The sequence below is a fragment of the Phycodurus eques genome, chromosome 5 (assembly GCF_024500275.1).
Source record: "Phycodurus eques isolate BA_2022a chromosome 5, UOR_Pequ_1.1, whole genome shotgun sequence".
NCBI classification, from domain to species: Eukaryota; Metazoa; Chordata; class Actinopteri; order Syngnathiformes; family Syngnathidae; genus Phycodurus; species Phycodurus eques.
The window spans coordinates 328,502-342,844 of record NC_084529.1 but is presented as its reverse complement, the minus strand read 5'-3'; the positions used below and the strand labels follow the sequence as shown (position 1 = coordinate 342,844).

General features: G+C 41.2%; 1 protein-coding gene across 6 annotated transcripts in view; it reads left to right on the top strand.

Moving 5' to 3' along the window:
• wnk1a (WNK lysine deficient protein kinase 1a) overlaps nt 1-14,343 on the top strand; it is a 38,656-nt gene that overhangs the window by 4,637 nt on the left and 19,676 nt on the right. For all 6 annotated transcript variants that reach the window (XM_061676542.1, XM_061676543.1, XM_061676544.1 and 3 more), the window contains exons 2-5: nt 574-1,772; nt 11,705-11,877; nt 12,031-12,251; nt 13,838-13,995. In XM_061676542.1, the coding sequence (XP_061532526.1) occupies nt 996-1,772; nt 11,705-11,877; nt 12,031-12,251; nt 13,838-13,995 (1,329 nt within the window). In that variant the 5' untranslated portion in view covers nt 574-995. The remainder of the gene's footprint in view (nt 1-573; nt 1,773-11,704; nt 11,878-12,030; nt 12,252-13,837; nt 13,996-14,343) is intronic.

The following is a 14,343-nucleotide window of genomic DNA, read 5'->3' as shown; positions in this document are numbered from 1 at the left end:
TCTTTGTCTATGCTTGGATAAATAATAAAGCTAATTGATTGGTTGATATGGTTATTTGCTAACCCTCTGACACGGCATCATAACTTTTGCCAAATGATGTTGTTGAATATGATCATCAAAATGCAGCGCTGCCAACTCCAGCCACAGCCATTATTCAAATTAATGTGATGTTATCGTAGCTCAGTCAAGGCTGATTTGGAGATGCAGCTCTTGTATTGGATCCTAGTAAATTGCGAATGTGCAGCTAATGTTGTGACGAGTGGGTGTAGTAACTAGTCTTGTCTCGCTTTATTTTTAAAGCACTAAAACAGAAACAACAACAAAGGAAAAAAAATTGTCTGTGGCAAGCTGAAGCTCAAAATATACAACAGTCTGATCAAAGAGTTCAACAGTAGCGTCTCAGCATTGTGATTTCATTGCTCTGTACACACACGGCTTTTAAAACATGCCGGATCAGTTTTATATCATGCAGTTTGTTTAATATTGCCAAATACTTCAGTTTTATGTTTTGTTGCTATGCTATGTTTGTCTTTGTCCAATCTGAAGCATTTTTTTCTTATTTTTCTCTTGCAGTGAAATTGGACAAGAGTAAATTTGGATTATTGTACCAGTGGGCCTTTGCTCAGAAGTCGGGCATCTCTAAGACGGCTGTGTGTGTTCGTTCCTCACCAGCGAGTCCTTATGCTTGACAGAAGCTGCAGTCCGTGTCTTACAGAATGGGTGGTGTGGGCTTAGAGAGATTTGTATACAAACATCATAACTCTGTGCCCTGCTGTGGTGTTCAAGCCTTTTCCAAAAGAACGCCTCCCATCGACCTCCTCCAATCTTTGCACTATGTGTATGAAGACGGACTTTAAGCAACAGGGAAAGGAAATTTGAGACTTTCTTTTTTCACTTTAGATCCCTGGTACTGCTCAAACAAAAGCCCCTAGTCGTCATGGAAGTCTCCTTATTTTAATTTTTCAGTTCTAGTCTTCCTGGACTCTTTGTGTGGGATGTCGGAAAAGCCTGATGACAAAATGGTGAAGTTCCTGGCTCCCCCTCCAAAGAGTGGAAACGGTCCCAGCTCTGGCTCCGATTCGATGGTCAACGAATCCCGTCCGACCGAGGTGAGGCGGCGGCATCACACCATGGAGCGTGACCGCTGCAACCCAGAGCACCGCTTCTTGCGCCGCAGCGTCATCAGCGACTCCAATGCCACGGCGTTGGCCCTCCCTTTGCCCAGCAGGATCCCTATACCCGCCGCTCAGCGGAACCAATCGCGAGAGGGCCCGGCGCAGCGGCAACAGGCCGCCGTTGTTCGCACGACGCAGGTTGAACAAAGCGCGCCTCGTAAAGAGGAGTCCGCCGAGTCTCTGGAAAGGGGAAAGCGAAAAGACCCGGAAATTGCCAAGGTGAACATCGTGCCTACGCATCAGGCGTCTGCCATCATACGAGATGTCTGTGACGCAGAGTTGGTGGTGGAGACCCAGTCGTCGCCAGACTTGAGCCAGAGCGAGCTGGACAACTCTGCCGACGCAAAGGTACCGCACGAAGGAGAGGGGGAGGAAGAGGACAAAGACGCGGCCAAAGCTCGCGCCGAGGCGGAGCAGAGGGAAGCGGAGAAGAAAGTGCAGGAGGACATCGAAGAGGCCGAGACGAAAGCAGTGGGAACATCGCCGGACGGACGGTTCCTCAAGTTCGACATTGAAATTGGACGTGGCTCGTTCAAGACGGTCTACAAGGGCTTAGATACGGAAACCACAGTGGAGGTGGCTTGGTGTGAGTTGCAGGTAAGAAATGATTTATTTTGCATCTTTAGTTTGTCTCACTTAATATTGTAATATAATAATATAATATTATTAATTAATATTATTGTAATATAATATGTAATATATAATAATGTAATATATGTAATATATATAATATAATATAATTGTAATATATATGTAATATATTAATATTGTCTCTACAGGGAGGGGATCCTTACTGACATGCTACATTTCAAGTTTACATTACACAATAAACGACTGCGAACTGTCATTTATCGTGGGGATATGTTCCAGACTCCCCTACAATAGGTGAAAATCTGTCATAGATATATATAAAAAGAGAGAGAGTGCGAGCACATCATTTTTAAAAGAAGTTTAACTCTTCCCCATGCTTTTAACACAAACATATTGAAGCGCAGTTTTAAAGTATTTGTTTGCGCCTGTTCTCATTCAGTTCTCTAAATAAGAGAGAAAGCGAGTTTGCTTCAGTCCATTTGTCGCTTTCAGTAAGTTCAAACTGACACATAAAACAAAAGAGAATATTAAACATTGTATTTTTAAACACCAAAATGTTGTATGATTTCATGTAATAAAAGTCCACTAGCTTTATGCTAACATATTATGTGAAATACGGGCTAACGGAAACTGGCATAGATGTTACTAATTACAAACCTTCAATCAAATGCTAGTTTTACATGCACGGAGCATCAACACATACAATAAGTATACAACAATACACACATGCATATATTCGCTATGGTCTTTGAGAATAATCGATCGCTTAAAACATTCAAGCTATAGCGGGAGAGAGAATGATGAACCACGGTATAGGGTTAGGGTTCATTGTGTCTCACTAACCCCCTGTACAGTGAAACCTCCAACGTCCACCATAATCTCTTCAGTGATGCCAGCGGAGTTCTAATCACAAGTTTAATGTATTTCATGAAATGATACAACTCAATGATCAATTGACTTTTTTTCTAACCATGTCAAAGGCAAAGTTGATGATGACGACGAGTGACGGCAATGGGGTTAATGTGCAAAAGATTCCATGCTGCTTTCATCCAGTGCTCCCTGATCTTTTGACCATATTTTACTCTCACATTTAAAACCATACATTATGGAGATAGCCATACTCAACTGCTGTTAGCGGCGGGGTAATGGTCTTTGTCAACTGATGAATTGCCAGCCTCTTGGGTTTTGCCTCATGGTGTATGGCTTAATTGTATTCTGTATTTGTAGAGGCTATATTTTTGTACAAAAACCAGACATTGATTCTGTTTTTCTGCCCTCATACAACAATGACAACCCAGTTTTGTGCAAGAAAAATTTTATTTTGGCATACAGCCGATGCAATTTCTTTTCAGTTACCTGAGTAACATCCGCTGACGTTTCCTCTCAGAGACCACACTGACTCGCATTTCCTTTCTGATTGTTTCACACGATGAGCAGCATAAGAACACCTGCCATTTCCCCCCATGGTGTTCTTCTTTTGGTGCTGATCCAGACACACTTGAAGTCACTTCCTCCTGATAGGTAGGAGCAGGATGTTATCCAAATGATTGGACAATGAATGTTCCTGTGACAAAAACATTGCTTACAATTAAGTCATTGGGAAACACCTTGGAGTGGAGCCAGTTTAGAGCGGTTGATAGCTGATAGCGTACACTATCTGCTCATCATTGTAATTTCCCATAGTGATTTACTAACACTGACACACTTGCACTTCTTTTTTGGAACTAAGGAAAGAATGAACAAGGTAATATTGAATGTCATGAATTAAAGTTAGTGCTCTGAAGGAGTCCAAAAACAATTAAAACTTGGACAAAGTTGGTTTCTTAAATTACTCCTACCCTGAATATAATTATGAAATTTGTTAAATTGGCACTTAATGTAATTGCTCTCTTTCTTTGTGCCAAATGCGCGATTGGCTTTAAATTAGATTTAGCCCAATTAGCTGTGGCCAAAGCAAAATATGCTTAACAGATTGACATTTTTTTTTTTTTTTTTTTTTTTTTTTTTAAACAGTAGCTTTCTGCTGTGTGTCCAGCTGAAGCCGCTCCATGGCCCTGAGCAAAGTTTGACCTCATTCGCCACATGATTGTTGGCTTTTCCTGTCACGCTCTCAGCCTGTCCAACAGCAACACGTATATAGCAACCTTAGCTTCACATGCACACTTTGGAACAATGTGAAGATTACAGGCACGTGCCCCTCCCCCCTATACAGCACCAATGGCGCGCATGCTCGTTGGGCTCAAGCTCTGAATGCTTGTGTGAATGTAAAATGGGTCACATTCCTGACAGAAGAATCTCCTGTGTGAAGCACAGCAGGCTGGCCTGCCAAGGCTTGTTTCGGCCTATCTGTCCTCCCCCCATCTTCCTCATGAATGGCCCCAGTTCACGGTTCGTTTTTTAACTATTTCACACCAAGCAAAGTCAAGTGTTGTTTTAACAGCAATATGCTGTAATCATCATACACTGATTTAAACAATGGTACCATGACTCCGTGACCAAGCCCATAACTCATTTTACTCATAACAAATCGATTTTCGCAATTGAAATGCCATTAATCTGTTCCAGCCCTCCCAAAAAAAAGTCACATTTTGTTTTTAATAAAGATAAATAGTACTAAATTGTATGAAAAGACAACAAAAAAGAATGTGAAGAAATAAACTGGTTTCATAGTGTGTGATTGCTATTCCTGTGTTGCGTGTGTGCCTTTAAAGGGGCGTGGCTGAGTAAGTGACATCAGGAGCTGGAAACCGGTTGGCTGGTGAAGCTTGCCGCATACCAAAGCAAAGTGACCGAACTGTCACGTATGGGATTCTACAACTGGGTTTAATGAATTTGAATCACAGCGGAATGGCGTCGCAACATTGCATACGTAAACGGGCAATCAAAAATGTCGTCATATTAGCTTAAACAACAAAAATGGCACTTCTTGGTACCAAGCGACATCCGGCCATTGCCAAACCAATACAGCATATATATGTTATGTTTTACTATAATACTTAACTATATTTATAATATCTTATGTACCGATGGCAAAAAAGCGAGGCATGGAGAGTCTCTGGTGCCGAAACACGCGGGTGCAGTCGATGAATGGCGAGAGCATAGCCAACTGTCTTTGAAATATCCATTCTCTTTCTTCTCACCTGTTTCCTCTCTTTGTATTATTATGATATAACACCGGAAGCCAGGCAAATCCACTTCCTTGACAAGCGCACTTGATTGACTATGTTGTTTGCCGCGTCCGACCGACAAAAAGAGGCGGCTCAAAATGTTGTTTCCAAATAAGAACACCAGGGGTTGCAGTTTTTCTATTACAGCGAGTGGATATGTGTGATTTTTGATTGTTATTGCTGATGTTGAAGTATTAATTCTGGATATATTGTTTGCTTTGTTTTATTTTTACAAATATGAAGGTTTACACATCCCCAGAATCTGGTGGCATACAACCTCAATTTAGTTGGGAATGTCACTCTTAACAAAAATATCGTTTCCATAGAATAGGTTGTAATCCCACATAATCAAAACAGATTGTAATGTTTGTTATTAAAAAAAATAATATTTTCAATGACCTTAAAAATAGCATCAATACCATAGAAAATTATTTGGTTTTAAAGTTATTTAAAGCATGTATTTTTGTCTACTTGTGATTTGTGGCAATTTTTCTGTCTTCTGCGCGTTGTGGTTAAGATGTATCTGTCATCATCCCGCACTTGAAATATGTGCTGCTAAACCTATTCTTTTGCACATGAGCCAGCCTGAATCACTCTCACTCATAGTGTCTCTTGGTATACATCTGTGATTCACGTGGCATCAAACTGTGAATTGAGTGATACCCGCAGGATAAGTAACAATGCAAATTAGGTACCATTTCATGTGAGCAGATACCTTTGTGATGAACTGTTACAAATGTAGGGAAACTGCAACATAAAAAACAATGCAACTTTTTGCTCATTTGTGTTTTGTTATGGCTTGATAAAATCACTCAACTGATTGTGTTAATTTTTTGTATTTTATTATTTGTAAGTTTAATCATAAGCAGGTGTGTATCATGTGCAAGCTTGGCCCATTCTGAGCATACAAGCAAACATGACATTCAAAATTCCTGTGGTTTTTCTGATTATTTTCATTTACTGGAAACGTTCCAGTTGCACATGTGAAGCTAAAATCCTCTCACATGATTGTTAAAGCTGTCCCATGATCACCCACGTTCTTGTTTTTCCATCTTTACACATCCCTCGGGGCTATTTATTAAATGTATATCTTAATGTACGACTTCACAAGTTTTATGTTGACTGTGGAAAACGTACACCGTTATTGAGTTTTAAAGACTTAAAAACGTAGGCGCTCATCTAATTTGCTCGTTGCGTTGGTTCTTGTTGAAGCCTCAGTCCGTGAAGCGGAAACGAATCGGCTTGAGCTGTTCCCTAGGAGTTTGGTGCCAGATGGAAGCAGTGGCCTAGCGATTGTATGCTAATGCAACAAGTCTGACAGGTTTTGCTTCCGTCGATCCTTTGGAATTGTCTTTAACAAACGGTCTAAGGGCAGCAGGCGTGTGAGTGTTTCATGCTTATTAAACATGACGACACTGAAAATGTCTCTTGTGTACAAAGACTCCAAAGGGAGAACAACAGGAATTAATTTAACACTTTAATAACCTCAGTAAACACCAGTTGACAGGAGTACTGTGAAGCATTTTAAAGGCCTACTGGAAAGGAATATGGCACTTGTCAACGTCTTACATTCAAAACTGCTGCAAACACGTATTTTGAGAGAAGGTTTCTTGACCTCCACCCTTTTTAGCTCCCCCATAAACCCACCGATTTGTTTTGGATTTCACATTGCAGGCACGGTTTTACAGTAAGTAGGTCACATCAGTCAGGAGGAGGAATAGAATTTAGGGGACTCCCGATTCCATCCCACACTTGTCCATCTTCATCTATGTCGTCTTCCAGTTGCTCCCTTCCCACCTGTTTCCTCACCAGCTCTACCCAATGCCAAACATTCAGAAATGAGGGAGAGAGCCCCAGGCATCCACCCCAGAGGCTTTCATGGCCACCTGTCCAGCTGGTTGCTCACGTCCGTCCGAGAGTTGTATTACGCAGTAGCTCTAATTTGTTTTGTTTGAAATACCAAACTAATGGAAGGTTAAAATAATCTCTTTGTATGACTGTCACCAGCTGAAAACAGTAACTGTACAGGAAATGTTTTAAGTAATATTAAAAAAAAAAAAAAATTCCATACAAGTGTAGAAATAGTATACTCACTTTCAACAGTTAGGCTTAAAAACTATAACACGCACACACACTCACTAGTCTTTAATTTAGAATGACAAAGTCATAATGTGATGAAGAATGATTCAAGATGCAGCTGGGCACAGAGCTATTTTTATTTTATGATGTGATGAAACCCAGTGGTGGCCAGTCATTCCTACAATTACAGCCTAAATTCTAATACTTGTTCCATGAAATTATATTATCTTCTCAACAATGTGTTCTCTTCACTTTAAAAAGGTGCTTTTATTTTTTTTTGTCCAATGAGATTTCAGCCTCTATGTGCTGCCATGCCATTCCAATCTGCTCAAATTCATCCTCAAGGCCAGAGAGCAGGCCCTACTACGTCAAAAGCAAAAATTTGTTTCAGCCAACTTTGACTAGCCAGAATGTCTATCGCCACCTGCTCACATTGATACATTTAATATTCAGCGTCTCTGATGAGTATGTCATGTATAGTTTTCTTTTTTCATGTTTTTGTCATGCTGTTATATAAACAGATTTTTGAACTGCTCCATATTATTTACATGGCACAATTGTATACTGTTTAAGCATTTTCTTGTATAGTATTGATGGTTTGTATAATTGCGACGTGATAGTTGTGTTATTAAAGGGTGGATTAAGTTGGGTAAATCACCACTGAAGGCCAGTTGAAACCATTTGACCCAAGTTTCAAACATGTGCTGGAGAACCACTTTTGCTTCTTCACATGTGCTGCTGATCACTTTCATTTTTGTTTTTGAAAAATCCAAATGTATTGCTGTTAACTGTTTTGAGCATTACAAATGTTAAAACATATTAAGGGTTATGTATAGAGGGCGGGGAAGATCATTTTTTGTTTTTGAAAAATCCAAATGTATTGCTGTTAACTGTTTTGAGCATTAAAAATGTTAAAACATATTAAGGGTTATGTATAGTGGGCGGGGAAGAAATTTGATTAAAATCAGCTCTTCGAGAAAAGAAATCGGTGACACTTGATTGTATTGTAAGGCCTGGCGTATGTTGTTGACGTTTAAGGTCTGCTTGCCTCATGATAAGCAGATGCCATTTCATGGTGTCAATTGTGAAATGGCTGTGATTTGTCATGTTGTCGTTTGACTAACCGTTAGACTAATCTTTAACCTCATCACTGTGTGTCATCCACGACAACGTTGCACACAAGCAATCACTGAGGAACATTACTTTTATTTAACACATCGTCTGAGCCAGAACCCAACTAATGCTACCCCGAGGGCTTCATCCTAGCCCTCAATGTCAACCTCAGAGCAAAGGACCTGACACAGCCAGCCCTCACCATGATCAGTTTTTTTTCACTCCATCTATTTTTAGGGGTTGTTGGGTTATTTATGATGGTCTTTGCCTAGAAGCATTTTCTGCTCTGCTGTACTGCTCTACTGGGGTTGACTCTGTTCAGAAGGTACTTACAGTTAGCTGTAAGTAGAACAAATCAATTTGTAGCCCGGATAATGTTACTGTATATGTGGCGAAAGTTGTCTTCGGTTAGGCTGCTGCCGTGTGATACAGCCAACGACCAACCCGTGCTCATCCACGAGCCCAGGACACTCATCTTTCCTCTTGTTAATTTTTGGATCTATTGAATAACTGAAGTTTATTTTTACATCGATACTCCTGTTTGCTACTTTGGTTCATTCACTGCTTCAGTCACAATCAAAGCTTTAGTTTTCTAGTATTACCAACTTAGTCACAAACGAGGTGCTTCCAAAAAAGTTCCAAGACCGGTTTCACAAAAGACATATTTCAAATCCGAACTGCAGGTTTTTGCCGTTGAAGTAATCTCCAGGGAGTGTTAACGCATTTTCCTAGCCTTCTCTGCCACATGTTCATGCACTCCTGGAAGGTTTTCTTTTGGTATCCGCCGCAGCTCTGTGTCAACGCCATCTTGAGGTCTTCAAAAGCGGTCCCTTTGATGGCCCACTTCAGCTCGGGAGAGGGGGGGAATCACAAGAGGGAGATTGCTCCGGCACAGCGAGAAATTGTTGGATTGTTAACAGGCATGTTGTCATGGTGATTCAGCCACGAGTTGTCCTGCCTCAACTTTTCTCGCGCACTGAACGAAGCAAATGCCGCAGGATCTCTTTGGACGTACTGATGCTTGTCTGGTCCACATTAAAGGGGAAAGCTTGTGTATAAGATTAGCTAACGATGTTTACGTTACCTAATGTGGGCTATTGTAGATGTACTGTTGTGGAAGCCAGTTCTGCTTTGCTGTAGACACATTGCAGTTAATCTTTTTTATAAGTTTGAAACGATCCCAAACTTCGGACATCATCTCTTGGACACAAACTTCTGGCTCGGTGCCCTCACACCAACTTATTTCTAAGTGAGTCTGCAGTAACATTAGTCCAAGTGGAGAGAAACAATGACTGCGAAGCTTTGAGGCAGAGATTTTGGTTGAACCTTTTTTATAATCCAATTTGAGTTATTTGAATAATGGTTGCAGCCAAAAGTAGCACAACACTCAAATTTACTGCGCTAATGTTTCTTAACCACAGGACAATTGCTTCCAATAGGTCAACAATGGCTAAACCTTTTGCCAATGGAAGGCTCATTACCTACCACGAGCATGTTTTCATGAACCTGACATTACCACAGCTTTGTGGCTCATTAGACAGTAATATAAGCTTGGGGCTTGGTGAGGTTTTGTTTATAGGCGTCTGTAAAAGTGCACCGTTAGTAGAAAGGCGACCATTAATGGTCTAGGTTGGGCTTAATGTAGGAATCCTGAGCCTGTGTGCACTGTGGATGTTTGACATGGCTGTCATCACATGGTGTGCAAAAAGAGGAAGGAGGAACCGCATCGCCACAAGATAAACACTCTAGAAAGTAGGTCAGTGGGTCTGGGTGCATATTTGATTTAGTGTCATCTCTGACTTGTCAATTTCATAGTAGTTTTATCCCCCCAAAGTGTACCATGGACATTCCAAACATTCAGCTTTGAAAAAACCAAAATGACTGCAATCAATTACCATACGCTATCAGTCACAATCCCAAGTTTTGTGTTTCTCGTGCATGCATATACAGGTCAGAACTAATTCTTCTCTCACCGGTGGGTTGAATTTCCTGGACAGTCTGGCCGGTGGCCAAGTCTCAGGGGGTGTTCCGGGGAGGTTTTTGGGAGTGGGGATTCAGTGGGCCAGGACTCGCGTTCCTCAAACTAAAGTTCTGCATGTTGTAAATGTAGGTCACACCAGGACTTACTCGGGAAATTTGAGAAGGGCGGTTGTACGCATTCCAGATTTTTGGTGTACTGCCGACTCTGCGTCCGATGGACAGTAATATTTTTGGTTCCCATTCCTGTTTATGTAGTGACAAGTTTACAAGCGTCACTGAAGCTATTAAGCTGTTACTTGCTTTATCAAGCCCATTTGCTTTTCGTCCCTCGCTTTGTCATGGATATAGGCCTCTGTTAGCTGTGTCTGAACGAGGTCTGAAGCTTCTTGGGAGCTCTGCCATACTGTATCTTTTCACGCCCTACCATAATTTTTGCTGTGCAAATAACTTGCATTCCAGAGCTTTAACTCTGGATCCGAAGGATATTTTAAAGGCTTGCGTTTTTATTTATTAATTATTTTTTTACACTCTTGTCCAGTTCTTTAGAAATCCTGTGTTACTGCTCTCATTTTGGTTTGTTTGGAATCCTTGACTAAACCAAAAATGCATTTTATTTCAATGTTTTTTTGTGTGTGCGCGCGCACAATAGCCACAGCCATGTTCACGCACATGTTTGATTGATGATGTTAGGTTCTGTGTGCTTATGTCAACCTACACTATTCCCAAAATGTTTGGAATATTTGGGGTGAAATTTCAGGATTAACCTAAAATGCTGATTCCCTGCTTTTGAATGTCCAACTGTTCACTGCTTTAGTACTTTTTGCGCAACTTGCTTTTCCGTAACAAGGAACTGAACGGCAGAATTCAGAAGCCCCAGAAAGTGTATTTCAAACTCGTAGCCCTTCGCATGAATAAGTACGCAAGAAGTATCTCTCTTTCAAAACGGTTGGCGAGTACAACCTCACTCCGACTCGTATGATATTTGTTTTTGGTTTTTTTGTTCGAATAAACAATAGTAATCAGTTGATAAAACGGTAATCATTCAAAAATATTCTCTAACTTAATGCAAAATCATTTTTTATTTGCTTAAATCGATGGAATAATCGATAGAATATTTGTTTCTAACAATATTTGTGACAGTTCTACTTCTATGTCTTTCTGCGACTTTCCCAGCCTCTCTACATCTCTCTTGCAACCGCTGACACTCGGTGACACGCTCAGCTCAGTGGGAATTTCCCTGTTTGAATGTTCTGATTAAACATTCAGTTTGAAGCCTTGCAAAAGCGGGCACTGAGCTTAGAGTGTCAGCGTGTCATCAGCAGATTGCAACAGAGAGACTGGAAGAGTCACAGAAAGGGATGGAAGTAGACGTCCTTGAACATGTTCACGGATCAAACACCTGTTGTGAATGTTGCCATTTTTTTTGCTTTACCATGCCATGCAATTAAAAATGTGCATAAACACTGGTGAAATGTTGATAATAGAACAGCCCTTTTAATGAATATTCCATCCCAAGCGCCTTGGTACAACTGGCTTGATGACTGAATTGTCTAATTACGTTGGGTCAAATCTTAAGCGCTTTCTTTTTGACTCCCGCAGGACCGAAAACTGTCAAAGACGGAGCGGCAGCGCTTTAAGGAGGAAGCGGGGATGTTAAAGGGATTGCAACATCCTAACATTGTCCGCTTTTACGACTCCTGGGAGGGACCCTCCAAGGGCAAGAAATGCATTGTTCTGGTTACTGAACTCATGACTTCTGGAACACTCAAAACGTATGTACACACAAAAACTTTCATTACCGTTAATAACATACATGATCACAGACTAAAACTATGTCTGGTGCATGTGTTTTTTTCTCACACACAATACAATGGTCATTTTGTACAACCTGAACATATTTGAAGTGAAGATGATTTCTCTTACAGGTATCTGAAGAGGTTCAAGGTGATGAAGATTAAAGTGCTGCGGAGCTGGTGTCGACAGATCCTCAAGGGGCTCCATTTCCTCCATACCCGTGCACCTCCCATCATCCACCGGGACCTGAAATGCGACAACATTTTCATCACAGGCCCAACGGGATCTGTTAAGATTGGAGACCTTGGACTGGCCACACTCAAGCGTGCATCCTTTGCCAAGAGTGTTATAGGTATGACCCCAACATCATTTCTACCTACTTTTGCTTCTCTTGCTGTGGGGGCAGCTCTGTTTCTGGGGTCATGAAATGTTGTTATACTGAAAATGGTGTCTAATGGGGGGTCTTTTGACCTGATGACTTATTGTTTTTGACGATGTGGTTCAAAAACAGACCACAGCGTTTCAGCTGTCTCTCAAACCACAGCTCAATTGGAGGCCAATTACTGTGGTAATCTTAAATAGATCACCACAGGGATTTCACTCTTTGTCCATTCAAGTATCGGTCATTGTACAGAATACTTCGATGTTTATCCAAAATAAGTTTTTTTCCCAGGCACCTACTGAATGTAAGTAGCGCCTAATATTCTTCTGTTGTTAGACAATAATATTACCATAATAGTTGTTATGCCTTCTTGCAGGCTAACCTGGCCATGGCTAAAGGTATGGCCGTTGCTTCTGTCTTAGACTGACTGACTGACTGGTCTTGTTCTGTGGTTTGGAAATATGTGGTCTGTTTGCCAATCAGGCTCATCATGTTTAACAAATCTGTCTTATCGGTTTGCCTCAACAGGTTTCCCAACTAGCGTTTGTCTTGTCTCTTAAAAATATTCCAGGACTGCCGATTGTTTTTTTTTTTCTGTCATTCGTATTCCAGGGAGCTCTCCCCCACTTTCTCTCTTGTTAGCCTTTTGCTTAAAATGTAGGCTCTAGCTACAGCTGTGCCCCATTCTGCTGTTTGGAATAAATAGGGTACTGCTGGTCAATGAAGAAAAGTATGAACTGTTATGGGCCTGGTAAGTCTTGACAGTGTGCTGGAACACACATAAATTTGAACAACCAAAAATTGCATTCAATTAAGTCAATGAGTTTTTCTGTGTATGACCTAAGATTGAGGGTGAACTGTTAACAACTAGGAGCTGATGTTCAGAGACCCATTGCTGAGAACAGTAACTAGCTATGGGAGATGCTTCTCTCAGCCTTGACCATAAATAACATGTTTCATCTGCAGTTTGAGTAGAGCTGGTAAGTCAGACTTCAATAGGTAAGGTAAGGTTGTTTTATAAAATGCAATGTGTGTGTGGTTTGAAGGTACACTCTTGACAGAAGTTATTTCCATAGCTAGTTGTTTTTCAAACATGATCGTTGACAAGACTTGGAACAAATTCTATTTTGGGACTTTAAGCAGTCGCAACTGCTTTATTAAAAATATTGATTCAAATAGGGCATTTCACTGCCGCCTTGGCTAGAAATGTGGCGTTCTGCTCATCAGTTACCTCAAACAAATTTTCCTGTTCCAAAATTGAAGGTCCTACACAGACAAACATGTGCCCTCTACTCTACAGTCTAACTGAGTTCAGCTTTTCCCTCCTTTTTTTGTTTTTTCTCTTTTTTGCCTTCCTTCCCCCTTTTTCTCTCTCCTCTTTCCTCCAACTTCCACCTCGCAGGGTCTACCTCAGGAGATGTCGCCGGGCCGGTCACTCTTCTCATCCTCCTCTTCCTCAACCCAACACGGGTTAGAGGAGCAGAGAAGGGGCAGTGGGCTAAGAAGCCCACGCTGTCAGTAAGGAAGAGAGTTCTGAATAGTTGTTTTGATTTAAGGTACCCCTGAGTTCATGGCGCCTGAGATGTATGAGGAGAAGTACGACGAGTCAGTGGATGTGTATGCCTTTGGAATGTGCATGCTGGAGATGGCCACCTCAGAGTACCCTTACTCAGAGTGCCAGAATGCTGCACAGATCTACCGCAGAGTGACCAGCGTAAGTCTTCTTTAATTTTCTATTTTTTTCGTGCTCCGTGTCTCCCCCTGTGCCCTGCCTTCTTCCCATGTGCCGAGAAGGCAAATGTCCCATTCTGGAATCGGTGTCTTTTCACAACCAAGATTGTTTTTAACATTTGAAACTTTCTTTTGTATCTCATCTCTCAGCTGAAGTGAATTGTGATGCGGTATCTTTTAAGACGAATAAACATTCCAGAGTTTGAGTGACTCACAAACCTGTGTACGTCCTAGAGAAGCCAACGAGCCCTTTGCTTGTTTTTCCCCCTCTGAACTCATTCACTGCCATGTTTATATCTAACTGGAATCCAACTTATACTGCCACTGACCA